Source organism: Parasteatoda tepidariorum, chromosome 9 (genome assembly GCF_982258835.1).
Source record: "Parasteatoda tepidariorum strain Cologne lab strain chromosome 9, Ptep-v5.0, whole genome shotgun sequence".
NCBI lineage: Eukaryota > Metazoa > Arthropoda > Arachnida > Araneae > Theridiidae > Parasteatoda > Parasteatoda tepidariorum.
The window spans coordinates 48,010,226-48,036,241 of record NC_141763.1 but is presented as its reverse complement, the minus strand read 5'-3'; the positions used below and the strand labels follow the sequence as shown (position 1 = coordinate 48,036,241).

General features: G+C 31.3%; 1 protein-coding gene across 1 annotated transcript in view; it reads right to left on the bottom strand.

Moving 5' to 3' along the window:
* The window catches only part of LOC107445474 (uncharacterized), a 186,345-nt gene extending 162,045 nt beyond the window's left edge, over positions 1-24,300 (bottom strand). The window contains exons 1-6 of the mRNA XM_087151393.1: positions 23,603-24,300; positions 18,997-19,064; positions 10,832-10,999; positions 6,893-7,030; positions 2,910-3,109; positions 955-1,144 (exon numbers count right to left, since the gene is read on the bottom strand). Of these exons, the coding sequence (XP_087007519.1) occupies positions 955-1,144; positions 2,910-3,109; positions 6,893-7,030; positions 10,832-10,999; positions 18,997-19,064; positions 23,603-24,300 (1,462 nt within the window). The remainder of the gene's footprint in view (positions 1-954; positions 1,145-2,909; positions 3,110-6,892; positions 7,031-10,831; positions 11,000-18,996; positions 19,065-23,602) is intronic.
* Between the last annotated feature and the right edge of the window lie 1,716 nt (positions 24,301-26,016).

The window sequence follows — 26,016 nt, the reverse complement described above, 5'->3', positions numbered from 1 at the left end:
ATACACATATTTGTTTTTTTATTAGTAATAGTTATTAAAAATATTTCTTTGTAACAAATTTTTTAGTAAACTTAGTGTTAGATATCCAGTGAAATTAATTTATATCTAAGCTTATAAAAATTATCTAAAAGTTCGGAATTCACTTTCCTATTACTAAAAATTGTGCAATCTCGCACTAGCAAAAGCTCAATGACGAAATTTATCGATAATCATTTTCATTTCTTCCCCTTTGTTTATTAAAAATATATCCCTTTTTTCACCCTCCAAATGACGGCCACTGGAGTCGTGGAGGTATTATTTATTTCGAATTTCTAAACCAACAGCATGAGATAAATGTGCTAAGCATTGCACTCCAGCCGCCTTTACATCCAAACTAACTGGCATCGATCTAAAAGTTAGAAGGCTACAAATCGTCACCCAAAATAGAACTTTGGTTTTTCCCGGTGACGACTTAGTCTCTCAATTGCATTGCTAAATTGGTTCTCCCCTATTATTTTTTATTTATCTCTCGCCTCCCAATGAGGTGCCCCAGGTTCGAATCCCAGCTGTGTCTAGTTGTAACAAATTCTGTCCTTGACTCTCACCGACCACAGTGCTGACGTGAAAAGTCCTCAATGATAAGCGGATCATGGGTTAGAATCCTCTTGACAACTAGTAGGAGTTTTTCGTGGTTTTCCTCTCCGTGTAAAGCAAATGTGGGTTAGTTTCACCAAAAAGTCAACCACGAAACATAGTTTGTCCCAATGCTTGATACAGGAGTTCTTTTTGTCTTCTGGGTTGGGTTCAAAATTACAACGCTATGGAGCTGAACATTGATTGTGGTTAACCCAGAGCCTGGTTTGTGTTTAACGTCGGTTATAGAATGTAAAATATTATATTTTTAAATAGTACACAATATTTTTTATAACCGTGTGTGAGGTATTCATGCAAGTATATATCATCTACTTATTTTACCTGGTACAATAAAACTCTCGGAAGATTCTGTGCCAAATTGTATTTCAAAATGAAGATCAGTACCACGGATGAAAGTTACATTGCATGTAACGTCCTCTCCAAGGTAAACGTAGTCGGGGCAATCAAGATTAAATGTGATCTCCATATCCGGTATAAAAATTTCTTGTTCATCAGAGGCTACAATCATTTCCTGAAATCAAACCAAATTTTTAATTCAAATATAACTTTATAAAAAAAATCATTTTTGATTTCTACAATTAATAAGTTAATCCCTAGCTTGATTAACGATTGCAGAAATATGTGTTGTAATGGCGTCGTAAATAAATTGCGTAGGTAATAGAAGTGAGAATTTCAAACTTGAGGCCTTTTGGATGTCCGACAAAAGGTTATTTTTTATTATGGAACAAAATAACCTGTATGCTTAGATGCTGTGAATTCCAGAAATACATGCGATTCAGAGTTATTATTAATGATATCATAAGTATTTGTCAAACGTTTTATTTCCTGTAAAATTTTACTGAAGAGAAATCCTGTAAAATCGGTTGTCCAAACAGACAAAAACAGATTTCTTTTTTATATTTTATCAATTTTCAATGTGTAAAATAACTTCAAAATACTTATGTAGAGTCTCAGTACCAAAGGTGATTAAGCGTTCGCCTCCCTATGAGATGACCTTTGTTCGAAACCCAGAGGTGGTTGATTGATACAAATTCTGCTCCCGGCTTGCATCGCCTACAGTGCTGGTATAAATTATCATCAGTGGTACACGGTTCATGGGTTAGAATCTCCTTGTCACCACGCTAAACATAGGAGAATTCGTGGTTTTCCGCTCCATGTAGCCCAAATGCGGGTAAGTTCCTTTAAAAAGTTTTCCACAAAGGTTAGTTTGTCCCAATGCTTGATCCAGGATTTCCTTGTCATCTGGCTTGGGCTTAAAATTACAAGGTTACAGAAGCGAAAATGACTCTCGTAAACTCAGAATTGGGTCGGATGTTCAACGCCAGCTATAAAACACTTATGCATTTTAAAAAGTACTCATTTTATAATAAATCCAGAAGATGTTTTTGAGTTGTTTTTAAAATATCTTGGTACATATTGTTTAGGGTTGTCCAAGAGAAATGTGTGATCTGCTACCTAAGATAATCATTTTAAAATTTCTCAGTGGATACTATCCTTTGTTAATATTGCTTCCGCTATTCAGTATGTGGCAATAATAATTTTAAAACATAACCTTGAGATGAAGCTTAATTTTAAGGTATTGTTTTGTGTTGTCCGCTCTAGAAGCAACTTTTTAAAGTTAATTAGTAAATCTTCATGAACTGCCAGTCACATAAAAAGTAAGTCTGTGAGCCATATTTGAGCCATGAAGTCTTAGGCCTAAAAAGTTTGCACAAGGTAGTAAAAAATATTTAATTATGTAAAATTGTCCGGTCTATTGATTGTTACTGTATTTTTTCCAATTAAATGAGGGATTCTAAGATCCCCACTAGGCAATATTTTAATTAAATCTTGATGCGAGCTATTTAAGCATTCTCTAGACATATACAAAAATCAGTGTTAAACGCCAACAACGATGAATTTAAATTTTAATACGATTTTGTAATGCTTCAAATTTGAAAATCATCCTGTAACATCTTAGAAATTTGACCATAAAAATTGGGAGATTTTGTCTCGTATTATCCTTTACGTTCGCATATGTTCTACTCAAACTCTGTAAAATAAACTGTCCTCTTCCTGTCGATATGCTAACTGCATTGTCGAGAATGCTAACTGCATTCGATTTAATTCCAATTCAATGGCGTTTGTGATTATAACTTAAAAAGAAATACAAGAAAAAATGAAACTTCACTATAAATTAATACTAAAAAAGAAACGGGAAGAGAAAGAGGAAACAAAAAAAAATATTATGTCATTAATTTACTTTCTAAATTGCAAATAACTGCATTGAAGTTTACCGTAGCCATATCTATTGCGACAGCCTTAGCCATGTGTCTTCCAGGAAGTTTACAATTCAGAAACACGTATATCTTCTTAAATTCCGGAATTGATCCTGTCTCTGGCTCAACAATCTCCTCACCATCGTAATAAAGATGCAGAGTTGCCAGCACATTTGATTTCACTGTAGCTTCATAATTTACAGCAACTGTAAGGAACCCTAAAGCATCGATCTTTGTAAATGCAAAATTATACTATCTAAATGTTATATAGGGTAAATCAACCAGTGAGGGAACATTTCATATATATTGATTAAGAATAAGAATTTGAAACTTTTTCTTTGGATTGATTGGTAACAATTAGCTTACTGCCAAACAATAGGAAGTCATCTAGCAATATTTTGGATTACCTGGTCAAATAGACTTCTCTGGAAAAAATTTTGAATTTGTTATTATCTCTGCAACACCTTGTTTCTTCGAAAAAATTATAAGGTGAGTGTTTGTATTTAAATGTTTGTAGTGGAATTAATTGCATGTGATAGTTTTATTTTTCTCACTGTGAAAATAAGAATTCAAAATATAGTTATTGAAGTTACGTTTTATTTTTTTAAAGCATCATAGCATAATCAAGTACTGAGATAAGGGGGTGTTTATTCACTGGATCACCGAACGATGAAAAACCAGTGAAGGAACAAGTGTTCCTTTACTGGGTTTTTTCTAAGTTAACGAAAATGAAAGAAAAACTTTAATTTTCTTGTACCTTTAGTGACGTTTTGCATCAAAAGAATGTTAAAAATACAAAAAACAACTTCTAACCAGTGAAGGAACAGGCATGTTCCTTTACTGGGAATAGATTTCCCAGTGAATGAACATATGTTTTAATATGCTGACACTTTACTTTTCAATTCATGTTTACAAAAAAAAGTTAACATTTTCCAAGTATTTATATGTTATAATTTCAAGAATAGGCTTGTTTTTAGATATTTGTATGGCATATAAATTCATAAAGAGCATTAAAAAATAACCAAAATTAAGTGTTCATTTACTGGGAAATTTTGTGTTCCTTCACTGGTAAGAGCTGTTCCTTCACTTGGTCTTCTTACTACTTGTTATTTGAACCTCCGAAACTTTAAAACAATATTAGGTAAGTTCTCTGCAACTTTTTTACATAATTTGCAATTAGTAGCAAATATGTTGACACTGTCATTTAACTAAAATTACGAATTTTGAAATTAATATGATTTTTTAAAAGGCAAGAAAGTTTAAGTGTTCCTTCACTGGTTAGTTTACCCTATATGCCAATACATACAGAGTTATTCATAATTCCTTCCGGGGTTTCGAAGCGTTATAGTAAAAAAAAGAAGACGAATATGAAAAAAAGAAACATATGAAATTATTCCGAAACTATTCAAGTTTTACTTACATACATTACAGGTGTTCTATGTGTGAACCCTTAGTCACACAGCATACATCAATGCGATAGACCAGCTTCTGCCCGGAGGGATTGTTGTTGTTGTAGTTTATTTACGTGAGCTGCACAATGGGCTATTGGCGACGATCTGGGAAACATCCCTGAGGATGATCCGAAGACATGCCATCACAATTTTGATCCTCTGCAGAGGGGATGGCACCCCCGCTTCGGTAGCCCGACGACCTGCGCGCGAAGTCGAGCACTTTACGGTAGCACAGTTTAACGAGGACCAATACCGCACACCCTCGATCCCTACGCAGACTGATCCAAGTGGTCACCCACCCGCACACTGACCGCAGCCAGTGATGCTTGACTTCGGTGATCTGCTGGGAACCGTGTCTTAACGATCAGTCCACTGCGGGACTCTGCCCGGAGGGAATTATGAATAACCCTGTATATTTTTAATTAAAGCATACAGTACATTTTTATCAAGAATAGCATAAAATCTTAGTACAAAGAATGACTTTTTTTAATTAGTTTTGAAATGCTCGCTACAAAAACGATATTTATTTTTAGCACGTTTTGTTTCGTAACAAAAACTAGAAAATAATGTTTTCGCCGGCCAGGTAGCCGAGTGGTTAGCGTGCCTGACTGCGAAGCCAATGGCTGCGGGTTCGAATCCCGCTCTGGGCATGGATGTTTCTCTCTCTCTGTGTGTTGTCATCTGATTTGTGAATGTATAAATGTGGCCCACCCTATGAACGGGTATTTGTGGCACTGTGGCGTGGGTAATGTTGCTCGCCTCCGTGACTTTGGTTCACAGGTGCCCACTGGGTAACGATAAATGAGCAACACTTCCGGTATCTTCTAAAGCGAAGAACGAAAATTCAGTACCTGCCGTTATTAAAAAAAAAAAAAAAGTTTTCTATTGTGTATTGTATGAGATCATTAAAACAAAAATAGTCCTATGAGTGATTGTTTGTTCAAACTGCAACACTTTTTTAATGCGAAATGTGATTATTTTTAAAACTATGTTTCACTGTGTTCTCAGTTAGTTGCTCAACTGTTGATGAACTTTACAACTAGTTTTGAAACTAGGTGTGAATAAAATAAGCAGGTTTCGAAAACAAAAAACAGCCTGCCAAAATTTTTTCACCATTCGTATACTGGATATTGTTAAATTAGTTAACTACACTTTTATTCCGAAGTTGAAAGAAAATTTAAATGTAATTAGAAAAACAATGTGATAATCAAATTAATGGGACTAATACGAAACAGGCTGAAAAAAATATTCCATTTAAAGTAATAGGATAAATGCTCGTTATCGTAATTTTATACAAAATGAGCCCTAATGCAATACAGTAAAACTTATGGTGCATAGTTGACATCATTTTTGGTGTTGAAGTTTTAAAATGTTTTTACAGTGTACGTAGTCACATTTTATATTTACTTTCTCACAGTTACGGTTTTAATCAGTTTTTTAACGTTATTTTTGTTTTACTTTTTACTGACTACTCATATTTCCCAGCGCATTAGAATAAATTAAATGGTTTCATTTTAGAAACCTTTCATTTAAAAAAAAAGCTCATTTTCATGTAATATAATCTCGTGAATTTTTTTCAAATAATTGTTATTTTGTCAATTTCATAGGATTTTTTTAACGATAATGAATCTGTACTTTAAAATGCATTTAGTTTGATGAACATTATCAAAAACGGTGGCAACTATTCTCCAAAATATTTTTACAGTGTATGAAACTTATTTTGTTAGTAATTTTTAGCACTTAGTGAAATGTTAATAGAAACCCAACTTTGATTTTTCTTTTAAGGGGGTGCAACGCAGTAAACTTTTCACAAAATGCAAAGAAAAATTATTGCATTTTTAATAGTTATTATTGCTAATTATTGCACCAAAATTCTTGAATTTCTTTTTTTAAAAAAATGCAAAAATTAGAGTGTAATACGTTGAGCGCGACACGGCGCACACTGTGACATATAAGAACAAGTGAACTGGCACGGTCTGTTTATTAATGGATTTGATCACTTTATATGTAAAATATTTCACATTCAAAATATTTCAGATAAATACTATCATTTTAACAAATTTATTGAAATAATTTGTTTAAATTACTTGCGAAAAAGAATTAATAGTAGTACAAATTGTTGAAATTTCAACTAATTTAGCTGTAACAACTTTGAATGAAGGTTGCAAAAGGTTATTGACAGTGCTGGAAAAATCAGAAATGAATTTAGGCCCAGCAGTCAAAGCAGTGCTCAAAATAAAGATGTCCAGCTGAATTTCGGCTCCCCTCTTCTCGTGTGACCCTCACATGAGTATACATAACAAGAAAAAGGGAGAGACTAGTACTTGAGACCGTTGAAAATGATGAAGAAGAAACATTTAATTGTAAAATTTTATACCTTTTAATAGATCTGGGATCGCAAAATTTTCGACGCAATGTACTCGAGCAAAAATATGTAGTAAAGTATTTGTCTATTTTACATCAAATCCAATATAGATTCTCTGTCATATATTAGCATTATTTAAGAAATATGCTTAACTTTCTTCGTTATTATAAAAAATCAAAAATTACCCAAATTCTTAATCTCGATTTTTAATTCCACATATATTTCTGGTGGATCATCTACTTCCATTGCTTTAACAGTGTCAGGATCATCACCACAATCCTCAGAAGAAGGAGGGCAACACTTGCCATCTACTTCTGGATAATCTATTCCACATAAGAAAACATATTTAAGCATCAAATAAATATTTCGACCATAAAATCTCAAGTGCACACACTGCAAAGACAGAATTTACAACCCAACCCGTCAATGAGCAGATAGTACGTTATGTGTCTCAGATAAAGTGTACATCTACCCTTTCATGTACTGAGTAGCTTTATGAACTATCAATGCAATCTTCTTCAATGGAGCAAGGAATAATAAAGTTGAGAGGGTTTAAATAATTGCTGTGAAACTATTCCAATACAGTTCTGTTAATTTATGAATTTTTTTTCTTCTTGAAGTCAAAGAGAGGTTTGTGGAACTAGAAGCAACTGAGTACTGTCCTCAAACTAGATACAAATTGAATTTGCGCTGCTATCTGGTAGATAAATATAAAGATATATATGGTGGTACTAGTGAGATGAAAGTCTGAAATTCGGGGACAAAATGAATGAAGATTGTGTACTCCGTGATAGTAGATGGTCTATGGTTATAAATTCTATGTCTAGGTAGTGTACTATAGTCTGACGATAGCCTATGATTATAAAGTTTATGTAATGATGGCAGTGCATTAACTTTTACAACTAAAACAATCATCGATACTTTAAAAACTTAACTGTTTCGTGAAACACCGTGGTTAATTCTTAATTCAAAGCTATTGCAAGGAATTATGAAATTTTTACTCCATTCATTAAGGAAGTTAGCTATAAATAAGGAGTTAAGTTTTGTCTTTAAAATTGTTATTTTTTTTTTATTTATTAAATATCAAATTGTCTAATAGTTATTAAAATAGTTAGATTATCAAAAATATATTTGTACTTAAATATAAATTCAGAAAAAAAGTTCGACATTTTTTTCATTCATATTCAGAAATTTATCAATAATTGACTTTGAAAATTAAAGAAATTTCAACTTTAAATAACTGTTTCCCTTAGTTCTAAACAACTGCAAATTTGAAAACATTTTTGGAAAGTTTTTACCCTTAACGCGCAAAGAGAAATCAGCGTTTCATGCCATATTTCATAACCATAAATTATTGAAGTACTAAACATAATATTTTTCACTTATTTTGACCTAATTTAATATAAAATAATGAAAACAAGTATGAAAAATATGTTTAATGAAAATTCTTCGTCGAAGGGTTAAGTGGCTATTTAAACCGTCTTACCGATAAAAAAAAAAAGAAAAAAAAGATAAATAACTGTTTCGAGTTTAAAATTTTATATAAAAAAAATCAATGAACGATCAAACGAACTTTTTGATTTGCAGTTTTCAGTCATCAACACAAAATTGTTTGAAGATGAATTGTCTAAATGTGCACTACTTTCAATGAACTTCCAGACCTTAATTCATTCCGTGTATCAGTGTGACTTCAGTTTAAAAATGATTTTTTGCGTTAATATGAAGAAAGATAAAATTTTTATCTTTGCAAATGTAGTGTTAATAATTTTAAATGCTCTATTTCAAATTGTCGGCAGTAATATAGCGCATATTTCCTTTGGTAATCATTTAAGTTTCATTCTATAAGGCGTAACCTAATTAAAATTAGATAACGTGTTAAAAAAAAACATGATTTAAAAGGTAAAAAATATGATTTTGTTCCTGTTTAACCAGCATATTTGTTTCCTAAAAAAATGACAAGCTGTTTAAATGAGACTTTTGAAAGCATTCTTCTTAGCGCGCTCGCCAAGTAAAATAAAAAAGTCACAGAGTGTCAAAACCCAAATTAAGAAGTTTAATTTTAAATCATTCATATTATGTTGTTAAAAAGAACTGTCTGGACTTTAAAACAGAGAAATTACTTGAACTATTTTTTAAAAAGAATTATTAAATTTTTACGAGTCAAATAAACAAAAGCAGCGTTAGAGCAACTTTTTCAAACGTTAAAGAATGATATCACAAACGCTTTACATCTTCACTAAACTGTGGCGTTTTTTCCTTTTAACAATTTTTTGTGTTTGATGTTTTGCTTTTATTTTTGTATTTTGTATATTTCATCTCTCTCTGTATTTGTATTTTTCTTTTCTTTTGATCTCTGTACGGCGCTAGGATAATGGCTGTAGCGCCTGCTGCATTGGAAATTTAAAAAAACAATTTGCGCCATTTTTGAAATTAGCCAAGAGGGTGCTTTTTTAAGATGAATAAATTTTAACTAGTAATAACTCTTATAAAGTCACAAAAGCTATAAAAATAACGTTATTCCATTTAGCAATAAAGCCTTAAAGAACAGTCTTATAAGTTTCATCCAGAATTCGTTGGAAAGAAATGTTTCGAAAAAGACAGTTAAAGAGACAATATTATGTGTTGCGAATAAATGCAACGTTTTAATCTTAGCATGATGAAATATCTTTAGAAAACAAGGCTTAATGTTTACACGTTACTCTCGTCGAATTCTACCTTCATTAATGTAATGAAATGTCTAGTGGTGATTGTGGAGAATTTATTATTAAAATACTATTCAGAGCTTCATGTGAAGAATGCGATCCAACTATGCGATATTATTATCTTGGTGCCTCAGTGCAACTTTATTACCCTTGGGAAATATTAAATTGTTTTGTAACAACTTGTAGTTTCTATAAAGGTTTCTACCATACTTTAGTGAGAAAGAAGAAATTGAACAACTAGTTTGTTTTTAGTGAAAGAATCTTATAAAATAATGTATCATCAGAATTAAATCAAGTCTTCGGATTTTCGCGTGTTGAGGAATAATCTTATTCTTCAAAGGATGTTCCCCATCTGAATTCCCCATCGGATGTACCCAGAGATGTTAAAGCCCATCTGAATAAAGTGTTAAGGAGTAATCTTATTGTTCAAAGATGCCATATCTAAATAAAGATGGCCAAGCCAGAGGCTGTACTGCATCTTTGAGTGGAATAGAGATGTCTAAGTTGATGCCACTCCGTTGTCTGTCCACTAAGTTGTCTGTCCTCATTGGCAACCCATCAATGATCAATCAGTGACAGATAGTAACCGATAGGAATACGTCTCTATTGGGATGGAAAGATATATCGTCCAATAGAAATGCTGCAAACGACATTTGATTGATTTACTCTACTTAGTGATATAGTTCAGCCTTTAGCTTGGACATCTCTATTAATCAATCAATTGCCGTAATTGTGTTGCTCTAAATGGCAACTAGCTGTTTGCGCTATTCCTATTGGGTGATAGGTATTCTCATCCCAATAGAAACGTATTCTTATTGGTTGCTATCTAACTGATTGATCATTGATGAATCACCTGTGGGCTGGTAAGTGAAGTGACGTCAGCTTAGACATCTTTATTAAAAAGTGCAGACGATATTTTAAGTTACTGAATCGATTGAACAGTTCCCGAACAAAAACAAAAGATTAAAAAATAAAAGAAATTTTAAAATTTTTATATCTTTAAAAATTTCACAATTCCTTTCAAACTTTGAATTCTTTAATTAATAAATTCATATTTCTGAAAAGGATCTAATTATTTGTACAGTATTACAGTACAAGAAATTTAAAACGTAATTAAATTAAACAAATTGTTAAACGATGACTAAAAACTTGTTTTTAAAATTTTATAACAGCACAGAAAGCAGAAAGTGCAGACTTGCATTAAATTCTCTAAAATTTTCAGGATTGATATGAAAATGTGTCGAACACATGTCTAAGGTTTTATAATTGCTTTTTTTTTTAATTAAACGCTGTAATCAATACAAATTACCTATAAGAAAATTCAAATTTCTTCTTACTTTTTCATTTGAATTAAAACCTAAATGCTCAAAAGAGATGTTATTTCATTTATAAAAACGTGTGAAAAATATTAAACTTACTTACCGTAGTTTGTGTAGCTGCAAAGGCAAAATTTGTCGGCCATGATTGCTGCATAAGAGTAATTATATCGATAGCACAACCATTGGCAAAGCGATGGTGTCATTTCTTCAGGATAATATTCTCCAGGAGATACTCGGAACTCACTAGAATCGTGAACTAAATTCACGCATTCTTAAAAAAAAAAAAAAAGATTATGAATAAAAATGCTAGCATATTTATGAATTACTATGCGAGCTCATTTTTTTAAAAAAATCAGTAAAAAAAGCTTCTAAAAATTAAAACCTGTTTTTAAGAATGTGTTATTATTTTTGTCTGTAGAATCATTAAATTTTTCTGCATTTGTGAAACGGCCGGAGAAGAATTTATCGGCATAATGGTAAGATAAGAAAAGTTATATTAGAAGCACAACCATTGGCAAAGAGAATTTCCTCAGGATACCTTAAAGTTTACTCGGAATTCGCTAAATTGTGAAATAGATTCCTGTATTTATTTTTTTCAAATGCAAGCGTAATTTAATTTATTTTATATTTCATATTTTATAATCGTCGTTGAACAGTCGACCCAAATTTATGGGTTTACGACTACTACTGTTCAACGCCGTAGCCTTGTAATTTTGAACCCAATCCAGAAGACTTGGAAACTCTTGGATCGAGTATTGGGAGAAATTTGCCTTCGTGGAAGATTTTTTGATGGAGCTAACCCGCATTTGCTTTTCATAAAGAAGAAGACCACCAGAACCTCCTACGGTTAGCCTCACGCAAGGGGACTCTAACCCATGATCCGTCTACCACTGAGGATATTTCACGTCAGCACTGTGGTAGGTGCAAGCTGGATGCGGAATTCGTATCGACTGAGATTCGAACCCGGTTCGCCGCATAGGAAGGCGAACGCTCTATCCCCTGAGACATCGCGGCTATTTATTTCATTTATTGTAAATTTCAGTTCGAATGTTGAATTAAGTTAAATCTAGCTTTTGGAAACTTAAATATCTTCTCTTCTTGGGAACAATTTGCCTGTGAGCATTTTATTCTAAACGCAGCTCGAAATGCGTGTTTAAGAAAATGAACAGACCTCAAAATGCGTGAATAAAAATTGGACACAACAAAAAATGCGCATTTAGGAAAATAAACGCAACTAAAAATGCGTGTGTAAGAAAAGAGGCACAGCTAAAAGTACTCACACTTAATTTTCAACCCTAATTTAACACTTAAATGAAGAATTTCGCACTTACTTTTCCTTTCATTTTTAAACGTTAAGTATAAAAGTATAACTATTACGATAGGAAATCCCGAACTACGGGGTGTTAGGTGGATAGGTATATTACAGATGAAAGTTAAAAAACACAAAGTCGCACCACATCAATTTCACACCACTATTATAAATTGATAGGAACCGTGACAACCTTGTGTTAAGAGAACTAGCTTAATTTTAATATTTTTTCAAAGAGACTATTTGAAAAAATATAAATATTAAGTAATTTATGCGAATAGAAGATATAACATTTTAAATGTATTTAAATCCATTAGTTTATTCTTTTGGAAAAAAAGAACAATTTTCAAAAATGCGTTTTCTTAAACATGCTTTTTGAGTTGTGCCCATTTTGTTAAATAGCCGTACCTATTTCCGTGAACACGCATTTCGAGGGCTCTCCCTGTTATTAAACACGTATTTCGAGATGTCTGCATTTTCGTAAACTCACATTTAAAGCTGTGTCCATTTTCTTAAATAAATGTGTTCATTTATTATTAAACACGAATTTCCAGCTTCATGCATTTTCTTAAACATGCGTTTTGAATTGCGCCTATTTTCCCAAATAGCTGAATTTGTTTTCTTAAACACGCCTTTTGAGCGATGTTCAGAATAAAAAGTTCGCCGACGATTTGCTTAATTACAAAAGCAAAATTTGTCTGCTTCTCTGGCTGTATAAGAGATGTTGGAGATTGCACAATCATTGGCAAAGTGGTGTTGTTGTTCTCTATGAATTTCTTTGAATTGTGAACTAGATTCTAGAGCTCTTAAAAAAAGCTAAAAAACAATTTGCATTACATGAAAATTAACACGTGAGCTAATTTTTCTAGGTTGTGCTAACTTGAGCTTCTGAAATTTAAGAATATGTTCCAACTACTAAGGCAGAGTTTGACGACCACGTGACGGCTTTAGAAAAGTTTTGGTGGCACAACCAAAGATTGGTATCAATTTCTTAGATAATACTTCATAAAAGATGCTAAGAATTCCCTAATTCGTGAACCAGATTCACGAATTTTTAAATGAAATGAATTAAATCAAGTTCTTAAAAGCTTAGAACCCGTCCCTGGACACTTTTTATAAATTATTATATCTAAGTTTATTATTTAACATTGAATAATAACTGGGATATATTTCCGAGATAGCGCTATATATTTGAATAGCTTTTGTAGATGAGTAGGACAGATATCGATTGGCCAATAGCTTTTAGAATCGCAATTCAAAGAAATCGAATAGCTACCTCGTGGCGACAATTGTGAAAGAGATGACGATTCTGAACTATATTGTAAAAGTTGGGAAGAATATTTCGCAATTGATAACTTCTAGAATATCATTACCAAAGTCAGATGGAATTCACGAATTTCGAAAATAGATTTTGTCACTGCAATGGTAGTAAAATAAGTAGTAAAATAACTAATCTTGTTCGATATAAAAATAACAAAAATTGCTACGATTCTTAGTCATATTATGAAAGTGAGGAAGAATATTTCGCATAAATGATAACTTCAAAAGCAGCATTACCATAGTGCAAAAAATTGCTAAGAGGTGATGATTCTAAACTATATCATAAAAGTTGGGGAAAATATCTCGCAGTTGATATTTTGAAGTCCGACACGATGCATTAACTTCTAAAACAGATTTTGTTACTGTAGTGGTTGCAAAATAAATAGCAAAGTAGCTCATCTTTTTCGATAAAAATGAAGCTAAAATTGCTAATTTTGTTTGAAAATATTTGTTTGGTGGATTGAAATGTATTACTTAAACTTCTAGGAAACATGAGTTTGCGTAGAATTTTCCGATAAGAATACATACATAGTAAAAATTTTAATGAAAACAGTCAACTCGACTCGAATTGAATTTATATTGTGTTGTTTTCATTATGCTAAATGTTCCTTAATCGCAGCTCTTAAAATGAATTTTTAAAATCTTTTTGAAAAATAAAATCCAAATAAAAAACACATACGGACAAGAAATTTCATATTAAAACTGTAGCAAAAAATAAAAGACAAAAAAATCTGATGAATCACTATTGATGAGACGGGATTAAAAGTATGGCAAACAAATTAAACTGATGACTGATGAAATTTAAAGGTGCTTTCAATAATTTGCTTGAACCATCTCTCAGTTTTTTCTGCCAACCATACAAGTTTCGATGTTTTAAATTTCGCCTTCTTCAATAGTGATTTCTCTGATTTTTTTTAAAAAAAATTTCATCTTGCTTTAAGGATAATTTGCAACCCCTAATGTCGCGTATGTTTTTAAAATTTCATTTTTCGCAAGGATTCTGTAAATATTTATTAAGGGTGATGACCACTGGACACCCAAAGTAAGCAATTACGATTGCATTCATCACATTTGGAAGCTTTTAAGATAGATATAATTTAACTTAAGGAAAATGTTCAAAGGTGAAATAAGAGTATGAACATTTTACTCGCGATAATATTCAAAGAAAATATTTAACAGCACGAAGCAGAACTTTAAAGAACAAATATGAAAATCACTTTTTTTTAAAAAATATTTCTGTTTATTTTATAATTATATTATATATTATATATATTACATTAAATTTAGGCCCCTTGTTTTATATATTTCTTAGTTTTATATATTTCTTAGGTTTATATATTTATTTGCTTTCTGGAAATCTAAAAATGTCTGATTACAGGTGATCTGTGCGCCTCGGTTTTAGTTTGTTTCATAAACTAAATTCAAATGCTGAAAATTGATATCAGCAGAAAAGTTATCCATTTTAGATTTTATCCCATATACAAACAAAATTAATATTTCTTCTCATCTGCATTTATTACTGAGAAAGATATATTACTATTATTTTCAATTTTAAGAATTCATATAAATTGCAGATTAACATAATCGACTTTTTATCTACCTCTTAAAAATGTCTTCAAGACTACTTATTAAATTACAAATAGCATTCGTTGACGAATCCTTGTCGAGCTTCTTTAAAGTAAGGGTGAAATTAAAATCATCAAAAAACAATTCGTTTATCTAATGAAACTGGTGCGTTGAATCCAGTCAAAATCACAGTATGGCGAAACCGTAACTTAGAAACAACAGCGAATGAAACCGCTAATATTCTATAATGCGTAATATTCCTTAGAAATATTTCCGAAAATAATATCACATAATTTGTGAAAAATATTAAAGATGGAAGCATCTTACTCACAATGGTTAACATCGTAAGTTGGAAATGATTGTCCAGCATGCATTTGCCCGATATTACCAACACTAATCTTATTTTCTCTTAAAATTCATGGATCGATGTTCCCTACAAGGATATTTCAAAAGAATAAAATTTTATAAGAATTCCAGCCATGAAGATTATCATAATTTCATCCATCGGGATTTCGCCCCGATCGCAAATTCGTTTGAATGGTTAAACCAATTGAGTTATTTAGTAAATATTTTACAAATAGGGAAAAAATACAAATGGGAAAATAAGATAATTATTAAATACAAAATGAATAACAAGGATTCTTCGTTTAGCCAGGTGCGGAATATCGCCTATAAAAATAGATCTCCACCAAATTGTTTTTATTTTATTTATTTCTTAAACACAAAAAAATGATTAAAATAAAAAAAATAAACGACATAAAAAGAAATTAAGTAAAATTTAAGGAAATAAAAAGAAAAAAATACCTGACATTTTTGCGCACGGTCCACCAACAAGTACCGAATAATATTATGTAAGAGGCCTAATTTCACTATTAAAAACTATGTAAATAATAACACAATAGTTATTTACGAATAAAAAATATTTTTATATAAATAAATAAAAATTGTTAGCAGGAACTACCGAAATTATAGCTAGATAATTTTATATTAATATAAAGAATAATATCTAATAAACATGTTCAAAATATATAATGATAGCAAAGTAACTTACTTTCATTCCTAATAGAGGTAAGCTGCAAATTCGAAGAAGAAAAAAATTAGTTTAAAATTGTCGGAATTATTACACAACCAATTATTATATTTTTCCCAATTTTTTTAGGAAATCAATGACATTATTTTAACATGGAGTTGGGCAAAATTAACAAATTTAAATATTTAATAAATTAAATGGATATCAACTATTTCTGCGTTAAAACGCTTGATTCATTTAAACCATCAAGTATCTAAAACCAATTAAGTTTTAAAAGTGCATTAAACTAGTTATTGCATTTTTCTCCGTTAAACTTAATGTTTTTTTTTAATTTAATGTTTTTTTAAAGTTTATAATAAGTATACTTACCGTAAATAAAACAAAAGAAAATGCAAAAATACCATTCAAATAAGATCTCACATTCAAGTTCATACTGAACATTTTAAATGAGTAAAAAGTTTCATTTTAAATACATTTTCATAGCTATTTAACACTGCGAAGATTTTGAGCATGGAAAAGATTGAGGAAATTGGAGCAGTGAATATACTGTTCAAATAAGTTTTAGATGATGAATTTTGCGTGTATAGAATTGTTAGGATGCCATAGAAACATAACTCGTTTACGCTTGTGAATGTTAAGTATGTTTATTTAGCCATTAACGAAAGCAACATTCGGAATTTTTGAGTAGTATTTATTTATTTAATTAGACAGTTTAAGTACTAGATTTAAATTCGCAGTAGAAAGTGTGGGATCAATATTCTTGCGGGTTTAAAACTATTTTGTACTAAAGGAACGAAAAAAAACCGATTAATTAAATATTTTTTTATATATACTTTTCATACATTAGTTATATTTAATAGTAACCGCTGAGATTTGGAAAGAATAAAAAGATATGGAAAATAAAAGAAAAATAATTACAGATAAACAAACAGAAAATTGATCTGACATTTGTCTGATAGTATATTCTATATCTAAAGTATTTTAGATAGATAAATATTTTCCAATTTTTAAAAAATTTCCCCCTGCATGATTAGAATACATCAGAAGTGTGTTAAACACCCATATTTTTAATCATTACTAATGTCTAATTTGAGGATTCTTAAACTCCGGAACAGAACGTTTTGTGGCTCTTTAAGGATTTTTAGCGCATTGTGGGTTTAGTAACTTTATTTTATTAATATAAAAATATAAAATAGCCTAGGTAATCAATTACGATAGCCACTTATAAAACATCAGTGATTTAAACGGAAAGGAAGGCAACTGACACTATGAAAATAAGGAAAAGTCTAATTTTAATACAAAACGAAAATAGAAAAAAAAGAGCTTGTTTTGAGCTTTGGCCATTAAAATAAATAAAAAATATATATTTATAAAAGTCAATAATTTTTATTTCTATACGAAATTTTTCTTAATATTTATACGGGATTTATTTTTTCTTATATACAAGGTCTAATATTCGAAATGAATCAAATATATGGTCTCCAACTCTCTTAGAAATCCATTAAACTGTTAGTCAAGTCAAATTATCATGAATAGTTACCATAATTAGGATAGTTTCAATTTTTTGACCTATCGCCGTGGTTGTTGCAGTGATTGAAAATTCATGTTTTCCCATTCACCACCGTGTGCCCCGCCATCTTGAAAAATTCACTATAAAATTTTGGAACTTTTCTTGTGTTTTCCAAAATTTTCCTAAAACATTATTAGTGTTACAAGATGTTAACTGCTTATTTTTACTCAATTAAATTATCCACAATTAAAGTCCATTAAGAAGCTGGTAGCTGTAATACTTCTTGAGACTTTTTTTTTTGAAGATTTGAAAATGTTTTTCTAAAAATATTTTTAATAAAAGCAAAAATTCAAATTTTTTATTTGTTATTTCTCGATGTTGATTAAAAAGTGAACTTAACTTACGTAGAGATAAATAATTGAACATATACTCTTAGATACAATGTGTATATAATACAACTTGCATTGATTTTCTAAAAATATCTTCGTGATAAATATTCGTGAATGATGCTAAATTTCATGTGTTTTGACTGGCCTGAGATATGCTTTTTATTGTTTTGCTTACCAATTTGCATCGGGCAACATTCCTTTGATTCTTTCCATTCCTTCACAGCCAAGTCACTCTAGCTTGGTCTTTTTATCTTGAGATGAAGTACCTCTCTCTTTATCCTAGTTGTCTGAAATTTTTGGGAAATTTTCAAGAATCTCACTCTTAAATTATTTTCCCTGTTTTCAGTAAGAATATAAAAAATCACAAAAAAACGAGAGTGGCATCTGATTGCAAACTTAAACTAATTAATAAATATTCGTGTTTCCAAAAACAAGGAGACCTTATATTTGGGGGTTGTGCTTGTCGAGGGAAAAATAGATTAAATGGAAAAGAGCAAGAGGTTCAAGTTATTGTAAAAATAAAACTTTACAAGCATTTTAACACTAATTTAGAATTTTCAGGTACAACATATACTAAATGTAAATTTCATTAACAATGAACAGCTTGAGTTAGTCAATGATTATTCTGGATTAGTTGGTTAACGAAATTAATTAAATAGATCCAAGCGTCAATAAGCAAATAAAGAAACATACAAATAAAAAGTGTTGAACAAGCATAAATAAGGCATGTTAGTTCTAAAATAACTAAATATTTTGCCATAGAAAAAAGAAAGTCTGATAGAGGAATCAATTCATCAAACAACCCATATTCCGTAGTAGTCTCTACGTGCTTGTTAAACCACCAGCCATACGTTTTAGTTGTCGATCTAATGTAAAAGATTGCTCCTTCGAATTTTTCAACTTTCCTTTTGGTCATCTCGTTTGCAGATTCATAATTCTTAAAAATAGTATTCCATAACCGTGGGCTACAATATAGGCATATAGGTGATCTGCAAGACGCCATTAAGTTATTTTTTTCTTTCTCAGTCAAAAGACACATTAAAATTGACACGAAAACAATCGCAGCTATTGAAGTATAAGTCATAAGTATTTTTCTTTGATGATTTCTCGCTGTAGAAATTATCTGGCGATAAATTTTTCTGACTTGAAGCCATATTTGGCTGAAGTGGAATACATGGAAGATTTTTGCGACAAACATCAAAGTCATTATTGCTGAAATGAATAACATGAAGTACAGATTTAATTCAAATAGGATCGGTGCTAGGTTCTGGCAGCTTTTTATTACTAAGAGGTATAGCCATCTACTTGAATCTGGGAGAGATTTAGCGATTTGATACAGTTCCGGATCTTCTTTCATAAATAAATACCTGACACACGCTGGTTTTGTAGCAATGTCCTGAAAACTTTGACAATGTGCCGAATCTACCGTGAATGATGATTTCCAATTCCAAAAACGTGGCGGCGATTCGGGCATCAATAAATATTCCAAAATACTCGAGAGAATTCCATTATATAAGTTTATTAAAAAATAAATAATGGTGTACAGTTTTTAAAAGGCTGTTAAAATACCACCAATAGCTGAATCATACAAACTCATTATATTATAACAAATATTTAAATCTATTAAGATATCGGAGAACTTTAGTAAAGGAAAAATGCAATGGCATTCGTTTTCCAATACGATAAATATTCAGTTCTTATGATAACTATATAAAAAGATCTTTTTTATAATTCATTGAATTGCGGAATTATAAACTAAATTCATGTTAGTGTATTAAATTGATTTAAATCTATAAAATCATCACAATACAATAATTCCTAATTAATGTTTTGTTAATACGACAGATACTTATCTACTTGTGCTTTTGCTTGCTTTTTACTTTTGTTTTTTGGCAATCATAGATAGTTAAAAGAATCTATTAAGTTTGGTGTTCTACAATAAGACAGGCTTAAGCATAATAATACAGACAGGATAATAATACAGACCTTATCAAATGGCATCGCTGATTTCGAAATTTTTAGTGATTATATATTTAAGTAGATGAATATCTGTTTTTCTACACTTAAGCATCCAGCTTCATACAAGGTCAGAAAGTTCTGATTGGTCAAAGAAACTTAACCATCACATAAGGCGGCATCTTGAAATCAAAATTTTAGAATAATCTTTAAATTTTTTAGCGGCCTCCTTACAAAAGTGTACTTTAAAAATTTTTTTAATTTCCAGTTTGTGGAGGGTACTTTTTCCGAGACAGAAGCAGCAGATAGAATTTATTTTTATTTTCAGAATTTGCAAAAAGTCTGAGATAGAGACAGCAGACAAAATATATTTTAGTTTTCTGTGTATACAAAAAAGTTTGAGACAAAGACAGCAAAGCAAAGTTATTTTTGTTTTCAGAATTTTAAAAAATTCAAAAACTATTATTATTATTATTATTATTATTGTGATTTTTTCAACCCGGAGATTTTACATTTAGAAAAAATTATGATAAATGACGGTGTACTGTATACCAGATTATGGCCTTTAGCTTTAAAAAACATTCTAGTGTAGGAAATACTGGGCAAATGTAAATCGGGCAATTTGATTACTATTCATCTATTATCAAAATACGTGGTTATTATTAATAATAATCGAATTGACTGTGATAATAACCGGGCAAGAATATGTGGGCCATTTCCTGCTGTACAATTGCGCGGAATTCCCTACATGGAAGTTTTTTTTAATTAATTGTCATTACCTAATATTCTCAACACTCAATGTTTTTGTAATCTATCTTAAGAGTGAAATTCGTAAATATCTATTCGTGGTAAAAAAAAAAAAAATCAAAATTCTCAAATCTAAAACGAGTTTTGTCTATTGTTCCGGTCTGAGTAAAATATAGAAATGGAGGAATGCATTTCTTGTTTTCAACAAACAGAAGAGGAAAAAACTTTTTACTTAGGAAGCTTGCTTGGAATTGAAGTTACTGGACTAAAACTTCCAAGCTGTCTCTTTATGTAGTAACATAATTTTTTTGACCAAAGTATTCTTTGCCTCTGTAGAAAGCTTAATGACTGTGGAATCTGTAAAAACGTTTTCTTTGTTCGGAGAAAAAAATATCATAATTAACGAATTGGTATTAATTAAGAGCTAAGAAATCATCACAAACTGAAAGGCATCTATAGATAAATTTTAAAATAATTTGAATCTATATATATATTTCTCTTACACGGCGACAAAAAAAGCCTCATTACAACTCTCCGAATGGCAACGCTAGAAAATCAACCAATGATTGCCGCTAAAAATGTCACATGCCAAATCTAGCTGAGATGGCTCAACATATAGCGCTTTTAAAAACGGAAACTGAAATAACCAGAGAGAGCATAAGCTGGGCAGAAGTGAGTAGTCTTTGTCGATAAATCTCTATTTTAGTATTTTATCGAAAGCGCTTTTTTTCACAAATTTATATACTACGAATTTATTTATTTTACTAGAATTTATTTGTTTATGCAGGTTTTTCCATTGCAATTCACTTATTTCAATTTTTAATAAACTTAATTATAGCCAAAATTTTAACCTTTTTAAAGAGATATCAGTTTTAGAAATTTTATCATAAGATTTTATACTATAGCACATTTCTAATAGATTTAACGAATTACATGTCATTTATTTGAATTCAAATTTATTTTAATGACTTAGTATTTACTAAAAAGGTGTAATTTCTTTTTAAAAAACAGTTGTTATATGGATTTGAATGATTGTTTTGAATTCTTAGAATTTTGTGCATTTGCAATGTACCTAAGTTAGTAGCGAGTGAAGCGAGCTTGGCTTGCGAAGCAAACCATATGAGATTGCGTAGAAATTTTCGGGGGTTGGCGAGCGTTAGCGAGCAGGGGGAGCAGCCCACTAGTTTCTTTTATTACCATTTATGTGCTACTTATATTGAATCCCGTAGATCATTGATTTAGCCTGAATTTTGTTTTAGCACTGGAATACTACTTTCATTTTTTTTTAATAACATTGATACTGTTTTTTGGTTTTTATATATCAGTATAGAATGAAAAAACTGTCTAAAAATACTGGATTTTAGAATTATGTATTTAGGGAAACTTTATAAGTTTATTTTAAATGTAATTCCAAGACGCTTAAAAATGCACATAAATCAATGTATAATTTAATGTAAATTAATATTCAATAATACTTTAATTTATATGCATTTCAATACTTCTCTATTGTGTCTGTTTCTCAGCAACTCATTAATCCAAAATCAATCAAAACATCAAAGGTTGAGCACAATATCGAAGAAAGGCACGAAACATAATATTTGATAAAAGCAGAATTCGCACAACACTGTTGTAACAGCGAGAGCTAAATTGGTTCTAGATTATTCGAAAATCATTCCAGTCCGAAACCAAGTTGTTCGGATTTTATAAAACTGACTACGTTTAAAAATTCAGAAAAACGTTGCTGAAATTAATAGGATATTGATTAATTTCAAAAAGTATGAAAGTCACAAACCCGAAGGAAAAAAAATGGCGAAATACGAAAATTATCATTAAAAAAATCAATGTTTCTTTGGCTTGGTTGTATCTTGGTATCGGCGTCAGCGTTACTCTAACCTTGGCATGGACTTCATGGCAATGGAAATTTTAGAAGCTGAAATGCTGTTTTTGTATTAAAATAATCAATAAATTTAAATAACTATAAATTTCTGTAAGGTGAGCGAGCTTTATTGAAAAGTACTATTGGTTTTCATGAATTAGTTTAATTAATACAGAACTGAGCTGGATTATCGGAGCTGGAGCAAAGCACGTCCACCCGTCCCTATGAATGACGCTAATGTATGGCGTATTTTCATTAGTTTGTCATATGTCTATGGAACCTCACATTAAGCATACCATTAGGTTATGGTGTCCCGTCATACAATGCCATACAAATTTCTACGCTAACCATAAATTTATGGTGTCCTGCCATATGAATGCCATGCTAATTTCTATGATAACAATAGGCTTATGGTGTCTTGCCTTATAAATCTCATACAGATTTATATGGTTACCATATGGCAAATTTTCCATGAGGTAACGCTGAATTATGTAAATCAGAGGTTTCAAATCATGTACAACGTATTGCATAATTTAAAAATTTTATTTTAAAAATGTGTCCCAAATCATACAAAGCTAGGCTAAAGCAAATCTTGATCTAATGATCAAACGAAGCTAGCTTGGATTTCGAAACTACCAAAAAAACTGCGAGGTAATTCCTACTCGGCCCTATTCTCACTCACATACAAGAAATGGGACGGAGGCAACTTCAAAATCTTAAATATGAGCCTCTATTTTCTGCCAGATTTTTACCCTCCCGTAGAAAAGAACCTCAATTTTGACTTCAGGATCAGTCTTTTGCATTTTCATTATAATGGCTGTGTATTATCAAAATTGTAATAGAATACATTCCTCAGAACGACTCCCATAACAGCGACCCTTTCCTTATAACGATCGATGTATAAAATACCGTTTGTTATTCCATTGGCGCAATGATATTTTAATTGTTAATTGAAACATCGATAGTGAACTTTTCGTGGTATAAGGACCTCTCGTTATAACGTCCGTTTTTGCCTGGACAATGAGCGTCGTTATATCGAGTGTGTTGTTTAAAATGGATATATTTGGAATAAATGTCATATGGAAATAATAATAGATGTGTTAGCTGTTTATGAGAATTTATTGAACTATACTGGTGTTTTAATACCCTGGTTGTGTTACTTTTTTTTTACAATTCTGCTCCAAGAAATGGCAAGAAAGTTTTTTGTTCACCCTCTTCCTCTTCTTCTTCTTTCACTTCTTCTTCTTTCACTTCTTCTTTTATCTCTGTTATATATTGATCAGTTTCTTTCTCAGTTTTGTCATCAATCTGCTTTGCATCTGCGGGTTCATCAATTTTTTCTTCCGTTTTGACATCTGCCTCTTTTGCTTCTTCAGGTTCATCCTCATCTATTTCCATTTTCTCTTCCAATAGCTCTTCTTCAGTTGTTTTTAACCGCTCTAATTCTTGAAAAACTGATTTCTTTTCATCCTCTACGTGTAATTTTGTTAAAGTTCCTTCAAAATCTGGATCCAAGTTGGCTATTTTTTTATATTCTTCAATCTCATCACGCAAAGCTTCAGTTTTCGATAACTTTTGGCCTATACTTCTGGTTATAATCGTTTGGGGAAAATTTCCATACAAACCTTTCAAAGCTATGATCAAGTGTGATTTATTTGGTGGTTTGTAATAAGCGGAACTTGATACTAGTTTCAGATTAGAATACGATTTCTCAATGCGCTTAAAAGCTGTTTGAGAGCGAGTTATAATTCGATTAAAACTGAAGCCTGGAGAGTAATTATCATGCTTCCTCCATTTTTCTTTTTTGTTAATTGATGTTTTATTAGTTTTATTCAGGTTCCTACGTCGGATGTTATTCCTTTTCCCCATTTGGCTTGAATTGGAGGAATAGTACAAACAAACATTTATATTGCATAAAGTTCTTCTGCTAAAAAAAACTTTTAATGTAAATTAGACTTGAAATATCTACTTTTGTCTGGTTGATAAGTGGATGAAGATAAAACTATTTGATCTCAGCTAAATAAAATGCATTTTCTGAGGGAGTTTTTAAAAACCCTTCTGTTTACTAAATTTAGTAACAGCTTATATTTAGAGTATTATCTTTAAATAATTACATACTTAGGACAGGTTTTCTTTTGAGTCTAAAGAGTTGTCGAGCTTAGAGGCTGAACTAGATAAGTGTTCCACTATAATTCAATCAGTTTTCGTTTGCAATGTTCCTATTAGACGAATCATATTCCTACCCAATAGAAACTTATTCCTACTGATTGCGTCTTTAACTGATTGATTTTTTGACTTTTTTTATAACCGTCGTTGAACAATCCACCCAATTTTGAGTTTACGACTATCAGTGTTCAACTCCACAGTCTTGTAATTTTGAACCCAATCCAGAAGACAAGTGAAATCCTGAATAAAATATTGGGAGAAATTTGCCTTCGTGGTGAACTTTTTGATATATAGAACACACATTTGCTTTACATAGAAAGTCACCCACGGTAAGTCTGACGGCAAGAGGACTCTTACCATAATCCATCTACCACTGGGGATATTTTACGTGAGCATTGTGGTCGGTACGAGCCTGGTGTGGAAGTCGAATCCTAACCATTGCTGGGATCGAAACCGGGTCACCTCGTTGGGAGATGATTGCTCTATCCCTTGAGCCATCATGGCTCACTGATTGATAATTTTAACTTATTACCGTCATTGAACAGCAGACTCAATTACTGGGTTTACGACTACTATTTCTCAACGCCGTAGCCTTGTAATTTTGAACCCAATCCAGAAGACAAAGGAACTCCTGGATCAAGTAATGGGAGAAATTTTGCCTTGGTGGAAGACTCTTTGATGGAACCAACCCGTATTTTGCATTACATGAAGAGGGAAATCATGAAAACCTCCCACAGTTAGATTGACGGCAAAGGGACTCTAATCCATGATCCGTCTACCACTGAGGATATACTGATTGATAATTGATGGATTTCCAGTGGGAAGGTAAGTGAAGTGACGTCAACTTTGACATTTCTATATCAAGTAAGAAGTGATTTTGGTTAAAAGTCGCCTCATTTGATTATCATCTAATATTCTTAATACATTTTCTGAGTGTTATGTTATTTGAACATGATTTCTCACAGACATTTTTATAGCCTTGTTTACGCTTCTCTTTGTATAAGAGACAAAATTCATTAATGTAAGCGCTGACAAGGTCTGCTTTATTTAATGTAGGGAGGAAAGTAACAACAGCGAAATATCTAATAAGTTTCCACTGTACTGCCAGAGCATGTAAAAAGAGAAAAACGCGTTTTTTTCTTAACATGAAAAACTGATTTCTCTAAATCTTGTATTCAGTTAGGAGAACAACAAAAGCCTAATTGTTATTTCCTTTGAGCTCGATTAAATCTATGAACCGTCAGTAAATATCTCTAGTCCTGGTTGAGAATAAATAGACTTGATAGAAAATTGTCCTGCTCTTTGTTTATTCGGGATAATGTCATCAGGTTCGTTAATTGGAATTTAAGGCCATGTGCCTTAGTAACCCTAGCCTTTATAATTTAGCTTGAAAGTCTTAGTAGTGACCCTGCTAAAATA